Raw genomic sequence first — 14,257 nt, forward strand, 5'->3', positions numbered from 1 at the left:
ACTTAGATAGCTTTCTATTCTGCCGTTGCAGACTATCCCCATTCTTGTCTTGTTCCTTCTCTATATTATAGAGAAAACTGGTATCAAATGAAACCTGGCAATTCATGCTGTAGGTAATTTTGTTTGGATTAGCACTCTCATGGTTTGATCAATTGTTCTTTATGTACTCTGTCCAATTTGATGTATTCACAATGATGATCATTAAAAATCATACCTTTAATGCAGAGGTCAAGTGCAAGGATTTTTGTGCACATTAATGACTGTAATACATAAACAGAATTTGGGTACTATTTAAACTACTGTAAGTAATGGAAATAAGCAGGTTTAAATTCAGATGCATATAGTAACTTACACTGATTTGCTGTGGCTGAAGTTACTGCACTATTAATTAATGCTTGATTTTCTCATTATCTTACATTTTAACATTAATTTACTGCCATATATTTATTACTTAGGTTAAAAAGTCTTAGCTTATTTTCTAAATAAAATTTTAAATAAAAATAAACATAGTATAAAGAAAAATAAGAAAAAGAAATATATGAAGAAGCAGCCACAACAGAATTAAACTCTCACTTCACAACTTTAGCAAAAAGGCAGTAATGTTGATATCTTCCAAATATATATTGGAAGAAGGTACCATGGTTATATTCCCTAATGTTCAATGCTTTGTTTGCTCTATCATCTGAATGTATTATATGAGACAAAGGATATTAAGACTATTCATACAATCTCATACTATAAATGGGTTCCTGTGGGGATAGTGGGGTTTTTAAGTTTTCTTGAAAATTCAACTGTTTAAGGCAAATTAACAAGATACTAGAATTCACAGAAACAAAAAACATTGAGAAGTCCAGATATTCTCATTTTTAGTATCAAAGATCTTCCAGAACTATTATTACCAATTTTTGACTTCAAATTGGGGTGAGTACCAAATTGAAAAAGTTTGAGGAAAGATCAAGATAGGTCCTGCAAGTTTCTGACTAAACCAATACTAGATTCTTTTCACTAAAATGTTCTTAATATGTACCAAAGTTCATTTGTGCCTTTATTTGTAATGTCATAGATAATCTCATCCTATACGGATTTCTCCCTCTGCTATCAAATGATGGGTTGCCAACATGAATGGATGAAGTATGAGTTAATGGCTATCAAACGTAGTTCTCATCTTCAAGTTGTTGGAGGAGGGTTACTGACAATTGCTAAACTAGCATCATCATTGGCTTACATGAAGCTTTGTTTGGGGAACTTACCTTTAGCCATCCAACTGGGTAAGTTAACTTGACAGCTTCTAATGCAGCAACTCTTGGGCTCAAAAGATAGGCAGATATTTTTGGACTGCTTTTTTTTTTTTAGGTTATCGTGCACACGAGTTATATGAGCAGCTGAAGAGGCCTAACCTTGATGCTACTGTGCTCCATGACATTTTCAAAGCTCTTTATCTTAGCACCAGGTACTTGGCTGTATCTTTATTTTTATTTTTTTTTTACAAAAAATGTGGCTTTCAGAATAACAGAGTTGGATGAGAACTTGGAGGTCATCTAGTTCAGTGGTCCCCAACCTTTTTGGCTTGGCAGCCTGGCGAGGGGAGAGGGGTAGTTCCCTGTGAGTGGTAGGTGGGTTTACGCAAGTGTGCATGCTCCATTTATGCAAGCGGTGGGTGTATGCACCTGCTGCTCCCACAAAGGGAGCTTCATACTTGAGTGCACTGGTCACCACTTCAGTGAGGGAAGTTTCATGCATACACTTGCCTGCTGGTTTTGATTTTAATGCTAATTGAATCTAAATTGAATTAAATAAAGCCAAGGTAGTCCAAGGCTGCATTAACAGAGGGATAGTATCAAGATTACATTAAGTAACACTTTGCACTGCGCTGGTGAGTCCGCACTTGGAATACTGCATTCAGTTCTAATCAGCATAATACAAAAAAAGAATCACAATACAAAAAAGAAGCAATGGGCAGAAGCTTGTTAAAGAGAGAGACAGTCTAGAACTAAGGAGACTAGGAGTGTCATAATAGCAATGTTCCAATATTTTAAGGGGCTGCCACAAGGAAGAATGGGTCAACCTGCTCTCCAAAGAACCTGAAGATAAAACAAGAAGCAATGCATGGAAACTAATCAAGGAGAGAACCAACCTAGAACTAAGGACAAACTTTCTGACAGTGAGAACAATTAATCAATGTGTTGTGGCCCCATGCCCGAAAGTGACTCTGAGATTGAGGGGGAAGGGCCGGTAAGGCTTACCTCAGGAGCACCGATTTCTCCAGAAGCCAGAACCAGGCCAGTTGGAGGACATAATGAGGCTGACATCCCCTGATTCCTCCCTTCCTCAGGATACGCCTACAGATGCAGCTGATAATCATACCAATCAAGCCTGGATCGACCCGCGCTTCAGAAGATTAGAGAGGCAGCATCATCAAAGGGGAGAGTGGGGCAGGAGCCCCACCCCACAGGATATATAAAGAGTTTTGGGACTGCTCTCAGTTCCACGGGAAGCAAATTCGCTGAACCGTGTCGAAGTGAGCTGAAGTCTTAATCTGTTTGAACTTTTTGGCAGGCAGCTGCATTTTCTTGGCCAGGACTGATAGGAGCCATGTATCCATTGGCTGTACGCCAGCTCGTTACTCCAAAATGAGGATGGAGACAGAACACAATGGAACAATTTGCTTCAAGAAGTTGTGGGAGATTTTAAAGAAGAGATTGGACAAACATTTGTCTGTTATTCTGAGAAAAGTTCCTGACAGTGAAAACAATTAATCAATGGAATACCTTGCTATCCAGAGTTGTTTGTGCTCTCATCACTGGATGTTTTCAGAAAATATTGGACAGCCATTTGACCAGAATAATATAAGGTATCTTTTCTTAAGCAGGGGCTTGGACTAGAAGACCTCCAAGGTTTCTTTTAGCCCTATGCTATGACTTCTGGAAACAGAAACTAACCATACAGATTGGATCCACATAAGACCATAAATTTAAATTCAATCTGTGAGTCTATAGTCTAGTGAATTCTGTAAATATAATATTAACAGAATAACAGAGTTTGAAATGGACCTCAGAGGTCTTCTAGTCCAACCCCCTGCTCAAGCAGGAAATACTACACCATTAGTTTTCTTTTCTCTAATTCTAGAGCAGTCAGGACCTGGTTAGATAACCATATGTGCACACACCCCCTTTCTCCTTCATAATTCTTGCTGCAAATCCAAAATTGAGATTTGTTTTGTGGGAAAGGTGCACAAGACTTTTCGCACTTCAAAGTCACCAGTCACAATTGCCCAAAAGATATTCATGCAATGAGAAATCACGGTTAAATCCATGTGAATGAAATCATACAATCATTGCTCCATCCTAATTTTTAAAAACCCCACATACACACTTCTGATGTGGCCTTGAAATTTTGACTGTTTTAGTCCCAGTAAGGGCAGCATTTTGCCCATCTCCCACTGATAATCTCCCAATAAATGATAGGTTTTCTGAAAAGTAGTTTACAAATAACTTAAGCAACAGGACATAGTTTTACTTGATTGGCATAGTAGAAGTAGCAGTCTATTTACAGAATATAGGATAATTGAATTGAAGGGACCTTAAAGCAAAGCTGGCTGGGGAATTATGGGAGTTGAAGTCCTCTAGGCTTAAAGTTGCCAAGGTTGGAAACCCCTGCCTTAAAGATCTTTTTGTCTAACCCTCTGCTCCAGCAGGAAACCCTATATCCATTCTGGAGAAATGGCTATCCTATCTCTCTTTAAATACTTCCTATGATGGAGCACCCACAACTTCTGGAGGCAAGCCAATTGACTGCCTCTCCTTAATTCTTGGTAGGACCACTCTTTGATAAGCTTCCTTTTGTTACTTCTTGTCTTGCTTTCAGGTGCTTTGCAGAGTAGGTTGACTCCCACTTCTCTGTGACAGCCCCCTCCCCAAGTATTGGAAGACTGTTATCATGTCACCCCAATCCTTCTCTTCGTGAGACTAAACATACCCAGTTTCTATAACCCAGATTGCAAGCTTCCAGTCCCCTAATCATCTTTGTTGCTCCTCTCTGCATTCTTTCTTGAGTTTTATATCATGGTGACCAAAACTGGATGCAGTATTCTAAGTGTGGTCTCACCAATACAATATAAAGCAGTACTAACACTTCATACTTTTATTATTGTTGTTGTTGTTGTTGTTATTATTATTTATTTGCTGCCTATTTCACCATAGGGCTACTCAAGATGGCTTACAACAATAACAATAAAGAAATGAAAAGAATGTGAACAAAAGAGTGGAAAATAATAAAACAACAAAAAGGAATGAAAAATAACACAATGAGACTACATCAGTATGATAACCAAAAAGATGGACAAAAAGAGGATCTTCATACTGTCCCTCTTTTGATGCATTCTAAGACTGCATTAGCTTTTTTGGAAGTTGTTTGCTAGGTTTGTCAGGAATCTGTTTGTTCTCCCATTTGATGCAGCTTGCCTCCCAGTTGATGTCAGAATAGTTAAAGTCTCCTATTATTACTAGAGTGTGTTTCCTTGACAGCTTCACTAACTGATTAGGAAAAAGTTCATTTATTTTCTCTGGTTGGGTGTGTGCATTGTCATAGGTGCACACAATATTGTGTGCACCTATGACAATGTCATTCCTTTTCCCTTTAATCTCAATCCCAATGCATTTATGAAGGTTTTTATCCTTTTTTTTTTTTTTTGCATTTCTGTAACTGTGGTTATTTCTTACATATAATATATCTCTACCTCCTCTTTTGTTTGGTCTGTTTCTTTCAAACAATTTAAATCTATGTTCTAGTCATGCATTTCATCCCACCGATTTTCAAAAATGGCGACAATGTTATATCTACCCTTGTGCATTAGGATTTGAAGTTCGCCCTGCTTGTTTCTCATACTTTGAACATTAGTGTATAGGCATCTAAGTCCTGTTTGACTGACCCTGCGTTTGCTTCCTACATCTCCCCTTTAATATCTGAATTTCCCTTCCTATTTATCACTTGGTTGATTATCATGAAGTTTATGCTTTGGATTAGATCCTAAAAATTGGCTTTCCTCTCCCTCCAGGTTTAGTAAAATAATGAACAAGTATGCCTAAACAAAAATTATATGAAAAGCAGAAACTCTAGAAAATTTAACTAAAAAAGAGTTTTCTATTTCAGATGGGGTGGTCAAAGTTTATCCCACAAAATAATTCCTCTTTCTTTAGAAAATTACAGTTATAAACTAGCTGATATATTATTTCTTTCTTTCTTTCTGTAATATTGAAATTCAGATATAAAGATTACTGTTTCACAAGATAAAAAAATAAAAATCAGATAAAATATAGTTTGCAATCTCAAAGCTGAACAGAAATCTGAATTAACAATTCTCAAAATGCAAGTTCAGCAGAGAGCATAGTAGACTGATAGACATGCTTTCTAGTATGATGACATTCCTATGTATAGCATATCAATTCCAGCTTTCAACTTTCTGCTCCTCAGTTCCACCCCTCTCCTAGCCATCATTGTCACCATTTCTTAGAATCATAGAACTGGAAGGTATCTTGGAAGTTCATGGCAGGAGCTTTATACATCCCAGTCAAATGGTTTTATCATCTCATTTTGTAAACCTCCAGTGATGGAACACCTGAAACTCCAGGAGGCAAGCTATTCCATTTATTAATTGCTTTCATTGTCAGAAAATTTGTTCTTACTTCTATGTAGAACCACTCTTTAACAAGCTTCCACCATTATTTCTTGCTCTGCCCTCTGATACCCTACAGAATAAGTCAATCCCCTCTTCTTTGTGACAACACTTCAAGTACTGGAATATAGTTAGCTCTGTCCTGAACCTTTTCCTTGATAAGCTAGACACAGACCTTCCTAAACTACCACATAATTTAGCCTCCAGACCTTTTAGCATGTTTGTTGCTCTGCTCTGCATACTTTCCAGGGTCTCTTTTTTGTATCATAGTGACCAGAACAAGATGCAATGTTCCAAGTGTGGTGTATCACTTCTCATTGTCTTAACACTATCACTCTGTCGATGCATCCTGGCAGTTGCAGCACATTGCTGGCTCATAATTAAGTGGTGCTGCACTAGAACTCCTAGATCCCCGTCACAGTTACTACTGTTAAACCAGGGACTGCTTATTCTATACCTACGCATTTTATTTTTCTTGCCTAAACACAGGACCTTACTTTTCTCACCACTGAACTGCATCTTATTGGCTAGGGCCCAGTGTTCAAATCAAGATTGTTCTGGGTCTTGAGCCTATCTTCTAAAACAGGGATGTCAAACTCAATTTCATTAAGGGCTGCATCAGGGTTGTGTTTGACCTTGAGGGGGGGCATAGGGCCATGGCCGGGGTGGGCGTGGCTAGTTTGACATCACTCATGTCAGGGGCACCAGTGGTGGCTCGGGTGGGGCTGGGGGAATCCATTGTCTCCAGTGGAGTAAGGCGAGACCAGGGAGAGCACCAAACCCTTGTCCTCCAGAGGAGCCTTGCCATCTGCTGGGGGCTAAGTGCTAAGGCAGGACTTCCTTCCCTCCCTCTTTTTTTTCCTTTTCCTTCCCTATTCATTCTCCTTTCTTCTTCCTTCCCCTCTTTCCTTCTTTTTCCTTCCTTGCTGTCTTCCCATCTTCCCTTCTTTTTCTTTGTCTTTTTTCTTTCTCTTTCCCCTTTCATGTCCCTTCTTAGATGCTCAAATGCAAAAGGGGAAATATTTCTCCTTTTATTTTATTTTGCTTTTAGTTTGTTTTGCTAGCCCTCTGCCAGCAAAAATGGAGCCAGGGGTGGGGGGTGGGGAGGAGGCTCCATTTTCAGCCTGGATGGCCTCCTGAAGCCCTCTGCCAGCCCTGTGGGGAGGAGGCTCCATTTTCAGCCCTGGATAGCCTCCTGAAGCCCGTGGTCCCCACGGGCTCCATTTTCACTAGCAGAGGGCTGCAGGAGGCCATCCAGGCCCAAAACAGGGGCTGCGCACAGCTCTCCCAAGCTCCATTTTTACTGGCAGAGCACCACAGGTTGGTCCTTTGCCATTTCCATGGCTGCCCGTAGGCCAGAATTAAGCACCCCACAGGGCGGATGTAGCCCACGGACCTTGAGTTTGACATCTCTGTTCTAAAGTGTTGGCTATTCCTCCCAGCTTGGTGTCATCTGCAAATTTTTTGAGTTCCCCTTCTATCCCATCATTCTAGATCATGTATGAAGATGTTGAAGAGTACTGGACCTAAGACAGAATCTTAAGATACCCAACTTCATATTTCATCTCATGTTGATGTAGTTTCATTGAAGATTACCTGCTTAGTGTGGTTGGTCAGTCAATTGCAAATTCATCTGGTGGTGGAGTCATCTCCTCCTTTTTCCCAAGCTTCAGTAACTAGGAAAAGAATCATGGCTGTCACTAGATCAGGAAAAGCAAGGACTTAATTATTAACAGGTGTCGAAGTATTTTAACATAGTGGAAAAATTTGTCTTTGTATAGGAGAGAGCCTCTATTTTGGCAACCTTTCTTCAAAAAATTGTCCCACTCTGCAGTGAAACTTCAAAATAGTTTTCACTGACATCAGTGGGAGCTGTTTTAAGTTTCATTATAGTGAAAGGAGTATTCATTCTTGGTGTGTTTTTAGTGTGATTCCAGGCATCTGCAAACAACACACATACTACACGGTTGTGCTTTGCCCACTATCCTTTCCTGGTATATAACACCAACATATTAGTCCAAGCCAAATAAGTCTTCAAGATGAAATACATTTCTTACATTGCTTAAATTGTGGATAATTTACATCAAATATACCCATGCAAATATGTCTATAATGTAAACTACATATGTAAGTCATACATAAGAGGATATTTTTACATATATTACATACATATAGAGAAAAATAAACCTACATGTGAATGAACAATTTGATCAATGTATTATATTTATTTAGTTGCCAAATATATATAGTCATCCATGTCATGTGTTTTGGTTTGATTCCCAGCACAAACCCTACCAATAACAATTAGCAATAAGTTGTTAGAGGGTCCATGTTTATATATAATGCTTACACTTCTGTCATCCTCAGGCACACACACAGTTATCAAGATTTCACAACAGACCAATACAATCCTTTTGGGAACCAGCTTCTAGCAGTTGCATAGAAATGTTTCTTCCTGCTTCTTCTTAGATATCAAGATTCTGTGCAAGTGTTGAGTTGCCTAGAAGATCTCACCTTTCGAGATGACAGTATTATTGGACAGTCACTCTTCATTTCGGGCTGTCTGAACATTATACTTTATGCTGGTAAGTTCAGAGTTCTTTAAACAGTATCTAAAATGTATGTTTCAATTAAAAAAACAAATTAAAAACAATTATATTTACCTTTCAACAAAATGTTGTCAAGGTGGTGTGTCTGTACAATAATTAAAAGACAAACAATAGAAGAGCATTTTTAAATCTGAAAAGAAATAATCTGTGAAAAGACCAGTCTTATAGACCATAATGATAGCTATAGATATTTACTCAGAATTAAATGGTACTGATTTCAGTGGACTTACTTAAAGAGAGAATGTAGAATGAGAGAATGTAGAATTGAGGTTGTGCTCCAAAACAGATTGCTCTAGGATCAGAACCTAGGAGATTCCATGAAGTGGGCTGCTTCATGAAACCCTAACAATTATTACTTGGGGGCTGTCTTTGTGCTCTATCAATCTGCCCTAATTTCTGAATTCTCTTGTTCAGAGTTTTAAAAAATTTAAAGTCTACACAATCACTTATACCATCACTAAATTTAAATGTAATTTATGTTATTAAATATTCCATATAACCCTAGACTCTAAATCACTATCAATGTTAACATTAACATATAATCAGAAAAAAAATCTGTTAAGGAACCCAAATGGTAATTTGTTAGCCTTCACAACCACCTGCTAACCAGTTCCACCCAATAATCAATAATGTGACCAAGTCTTGGTCATGTCCATATAATCCATATATACCAGGAGTTGAGATTGACTTGAATAAAGCTTTACTTCTTGACACAGGATAAGCTTGGGAAATTTAATTTCAGGTTAGTTATCACCTGAATATGTAACTTTAATAGTAAGGTTACATATTATTTTAATAGTAAGAACTTTGTGCAAATATAGAAAGGTCAAAAAAGTTCATTTTAACATTAACAAATTAGCCAACATGATTACCAGAAATATTTTGAAAATAAAAGGATACTAGTATGAAATACTAACAGTCATCCTAGGAGAACTTCTCTGTTTTGACACTCATGGCAAATTAGGGTCTCTCACAGTATTTCCATCCCATGGCATGACTTGATCCAGGAGCAGAAAGCAAGACAAAAAGATCCAAGTGTCAGAGAAGAAAAGCTTTATTAATCAGATCCAAATATTTTGACAGATATTTTTCAAGAGAAAAAACTTGTCAGACCTCATTAATAAAAAGTTTTTTTCACAAAACATGACGTTTGTATATCGTTCTCTTTTTTGATCTTTGACTTTTTGTTTCTGGCCTACTCTTGTTGTTATACTCGGGTCAGGCTAAGTAATAGATTTAATCAGGGCAACTTTAACCTCTTCAAGATTGAATATGTTCAGGTTAAAAGGAGCTATAAAATGAGGAATGATACTAATTTCCAGCCATGCTTAGGCTCCAACAGTGCAGCTTTATATATTTAATTTTTTTTCTTGCCTGTTATCAAGATCCCAATTCTAAACACACTTCTTCCTCTGTATGCCCAGAGATATTAAGCTATTGCCAAATAGGCATTGCAGATCTGCTGATATTTGCTATGCATATTGCAGTATTACTAGATTCCATGAACAATAGAGTTTTTCCACTGAGTTTTTCTTCAAATGATGCAACTGTTAATTATGTTGATATGTTCTATGTGCTATTGAACATTTGGAGATATTCAACTTTGACTGGAATCATAGCCAGCAATACGTGCTTAATGATACTTTTCCCTCCTCCAGGATTTTGTTTTAAGCCATTTAAGTACTGCCAGGATTTTATTCTCGCTAATGAAACAAACTGCATCCTTATGTCTCAGAACAACATCATGCTGAGCTTGTATTCTTCTCTGGCAATTTGGTAACTTTAATTTTTTGTAATGCTATTATATGACATGATAGTTCTCCCTTTTTATGTTGTAAGATAGAAATTTATAGGTTGATCCATGGCTTACTGGAACTCAGTGTTACTGTTGGAGGCTGCACTGTTCTTTATGGATATATGTATCTGAATCTTCCTCTGACCTGACTAATGATTATTGAAACATATTTTAAACTATCACAGAAATGGGATTTTCTGTGAAAGAGTCATAAAGGGTTGATATAGAAAGGAAATTAATTCTCTGCCTATATCCCATTTATTTCTTGTGGTTTTTAAGTCATGAGGAGCCAAAGAATTAATTACACATTTCTAATCTACTAGCCACTGTTGCACACCAAATTATTTAATTCTGGTCATCTGATAATAAGTTGTTTAACTTTATTTAATTAAATGAATAATTGGGTCAGCTAGAACTTTTTGTACTGTATAACAAAAAAAACCAACCCTGTAGTGGATTTCCAAGGATTAATGTTACCAATGTATAGTATAATTCTAACTCTGAATCTTATAAACCATATTCCTATCAATTTCCATCATCCATTTCTCTTTTTGCAGCATTAGTTTGTTTTTTGAGAAAATAAGTAGATTTCTAAACTATGGAAGGAGTGGAGAGTATAAAGATATTATATATTTTTGGCCTTGATGTTCTTTCATTCTGAAAACTCCGTGTTTCTATTTATCTCACTAGGAAAGGGTTGACTCTCCTACCTAATGTGTGAGTTTATCATTTAGGTATGCCAGACTTCAGGAATGGGATAAATTCATAATACCATTTGAAAAAGCAAGGCGGTTGGTGAGGAGAACATGTGCTTCACTCTGTTCTAACCATGGATTCTGTAAATTGGTAGAGTGTGAGACTCTGTTGTTAAGAAAATATATAGAAGAAAGGCCTGATAAAGTCCGTGAGATGCATAACAGGATAACAAAGGTGAGGAATTCAGAGATGGGTATGCAGAAATTTATTTACTTATTTAGCTATTTCTTGCAAGTACAAACAGCGGACTGTCAAATCAGTCCTCTATATTTTCATAATCGGTTTATAATTCCATCTAAAATCCTTTTTGTTTTACTTTAGCAGATATTTAGCATTATTATTTTAACAGCAACAAGAAGTTTGGCTTAGGATGAAAAAGTATTTCCAATGCTGCTTCTAAAACCCACAAAATTGGATTTTAATATATACCTATTATGATCCTTACCATATAAGCTAGTTTTAGCCTTTACGGCGACAGTAGTTCTACAATCTAAGGAAGGAATTGGGATGGCTTATGATCCTGCTAATTTATTTACTATTTCTATAGTGCTAGAATCCAAATTATGATAATATCTAAAAAAAAATTGAGTATATCTGAATCAAAAGATTGGGAAAGCTCTTCCTATTGAATATCTGCTGGAATAAAGACTTTATAGTTCAAAGGTAACTCTAGGGTGAATAGGAGACAAGGGTTTTGATTTATTTCCTGAAAAGGTATTGCTAATAAACTTCTCCTTGCTGTCTGTATCTTCTGTTTCATTTTAGAACATAAGAATAGCAGAGTTGGAATGGACTTTAGAGGTCTTTTAGTCCAACCTCCTACTCATTCTTGACAAATGATTGTCATTCTCTTCTTGAAAATCTCCAGTAATGGAACACCCAGAAGTTCTCAAGGCCATCTAATTAATTTTTTTCACTCTCAGGAAATTTCTTTTTAATTCTAGCTTGGCTCTCTCTTTAATAATCTTCCATCCATTACTCCTTGTCCTGTCCCTAGGTGCTTTGGAGAATACATTGACCCATTCCTCTGTGTGATACTCCTGCAAATATGGAAAGATTGCTATCATGTCATCCCTAATCCTTTTTGCTAGGCAAGACATACCTATGTCCCTAACCATTAATTAGCCTCCAGACTCCTAATTCTTCCTCTTCTCTGCATTCTTTCTAGAGTCTCAGCATCTTTTCTCTTTCATAATGACCAGAATGCAGCATCCCAAGTATGGTCTTATCAGTGCAATATAAAGTTGTACTAATACTTCATCTGATCTTGATACTATCCCTCTGTTGATGCATTTTAGGATTGCATTGCTTTTGGTTTTTTTGGGCAGTGCTGGCTCATACTTATGTGATTGTCCACTAGGTCACCTAAGTACTGCTATGAAGCCATGTACATACATTTGTTTTGTCTTGCCTAAGTGTAAGGCCTTACTTTTCTCATTACTGAATTGTATTTTGTTGGATAAGGGTATGTTCATGTCCTTCTGGATCTTGAGCCTATCTTCTGAACACACACTTATCCAACAAAATGCAATTCATCAAACATAATTTTTATATTGGGGTAATCAGAAGTGGATGCATTCTTCTAAGTGTGGTTTGCTAAGGCTTTGTAAACCAGTACTAGAACTTCACATGATCTTGGTCCTACCCCTCTATTAATGCAGCCTAGGATTGCATTGGCTTTTTTGGCTGCTGCCGTACACTGTTGACTTATGTAAGTGATTGTCCACGACGACTTCAAGATCTCTCTCACAGTTACTGGCATTAAGCCAAGTTTCACCTAACCTGTACCAATAAAGTTGGTTTTTCTTGCCTAACTGTAAAACCTTACTTTTATTTATGTTGAATTTCATTTTGTTAGATAGGGCCCAATGTTCAAGTCTGCCAAGATCATTTTTGGATCTTGAACTTGTCTTCTGGGGTGTTGGCTATTCCTGCCAGCTTAGTGTCATCTGCAAATTTGATGAGTTCCCCTTCTATTTCCTTGTCTAGATCATTTATGAAGATATTGAAGAGTACTGGGCCTAAAATGGAACCTTGGGGTACCCCATTACTTATTTCTTTCCATGTGGATGTAGTTCCATTGAGGACTACAGGTTGAGTACGATTTGTCAGCTAGTACAAATCCATCTGGTGTTGATGCTATCTAACTCACATTTTTCTAGCTTGCTAAGAAGTAAATTGTTATCTATTTTATCAAATGCTTTACAGAAATCTAAGTACACCATATCCAGGGGTAAAATCCATCAGGTTCTGACAGATTCTGGAGAACTGGTAGAAGAAATTTTGAGCAGTTCGGAGAACCGGTAGCAGAAATTTTGAGTAGTTCGGAGAACCGGCAAATACCACCTCTGGCTGGACCCAAGTGGGATGCGAATGGGCATTTTGCAGTATCCTTCCCCTGCCATGCCCACCAAGCCATGCCCATCAAGCCACGGCCACCAAGCCATGCCCACAGAACCAGTAGAAAAAAAATTGGATTTTACCACTGACCATATCCACAGCATTTTGCTGATCCACTAATTTATTTATTAATTCACTTTGTTGAAGAATGCAATAAAATTTGTTTGGTATGATCTGGTTTTGACAAACTATGTTGGCTACTGGTTATAATTTTGTTTGCTTCTAGATGTTCGCAGATTTGTTACTTGATTATCTTTTCCAAGATCTTTCAAGATGATTGGTCTGTAATTTCGTAGATCTGTTTTTTTTATCTTTTTTGAAGGTGGGAACCACATCAGCTCTTTTCCAGTCCTCTGATAGTTCCCCAGTGCTCCAAGAACTTTGAAAGGTATATTTCAATGGTTCTGAAATATGTCTGCTAGTTTCATCAGAACTTGGGATGTAGTCTATCAGGGCCCAGTGATTTGAATCCATCTAAAGCAGACAAGTGTTCTCTTACCTTATTTTTGCATATTTCAATTTGCATTCCTAACCTATCATTTACAGTTCTGTTTTTAGTAAGTTGAGTTGTGTTTTCTTTTTGCATGAAGATAGATGCAAAGTATGAATTAAGTACTGCTTTCTCTCTATTGCCTGTTACTTTTTTTGCCCTCTTCTCCCATTAGTGGACCAATTATTCTTTGACTTTTTTCTTGGTTTTTCTGTGTTGAAAGAAAGTTTTTTATTGTTTTTGACAAATGTTACAACTCTTACTTCGTTCAAAGCTTTAGCTTTCTTAACTTCATCTTTGCAGGTTCAGGTTATTTGTTGGTATTCTGCCATGTTGATATTCTATCCCACTTTCCATTTTTTTGTATTTATCCTTTTTCTCTCTCAGTTGATCTGAGAGCTCTTTGTGCAACCATGCTGATTTTTTCTTGAATTTCTTCTTTTTCTCTTTCAGTGATATTGTGCTAGACTGGGCTTTTATAATCATATTTTGGAATTTCTTGAACTTCTTGAGTTGATTTCCTTTTTAAGATTTTT

General features: G+C 37.2%; 1 protein-coding gene across 1 annotated transcript in view; it reads left to right on the forward strand.

Moving 5' to 3' along the window:
- The window catches only part of ADCY10 (adenylate cyclase 10), a 192,720-nt gene that overhangs the window by 162,939 nt on the left and 15,524 nt on the right, over positions 1–14,257 (forward strand). Inside the window, exons 29-33 of the mRNA XM_058176628.1 lie at positions 1,064–1,268; positions 1,354–1,450; positions 8,141–8,256; positions 9,939–10,056; positions 10,810–11,005. Of these exons, the coding sequence (XP_058032611.1) occupies positions 1,064–1,268; positions 1,354–1,450; positions 8,141–8,256; positions 9,939–10,056; positions 10,810–11,005 (732 nt within the window). The remainder of the gene's footprint in view (positions 1–1,063; positions 1,269–1,353; positions 1,451–8,140; positions 8,257–9,938; positions 10,057–10,809; positions 11,006–14,257) is intronic.

This window comes from Ahaetulla prasina, chromosome 3 (genome assembly GCF_028640845.1).
Source record: "Ahaetulla prasina isolate Xishuangbanna chromosome 3, ASM2864084v1, whole genome shotgun sequence".
NCBI classification, from domain to species: Eukaryota; Metazoa; Chordata; class Lepidosauria; order Squamata; family Colubridae; genus Ahaetulla; species Ahaetulla prasina.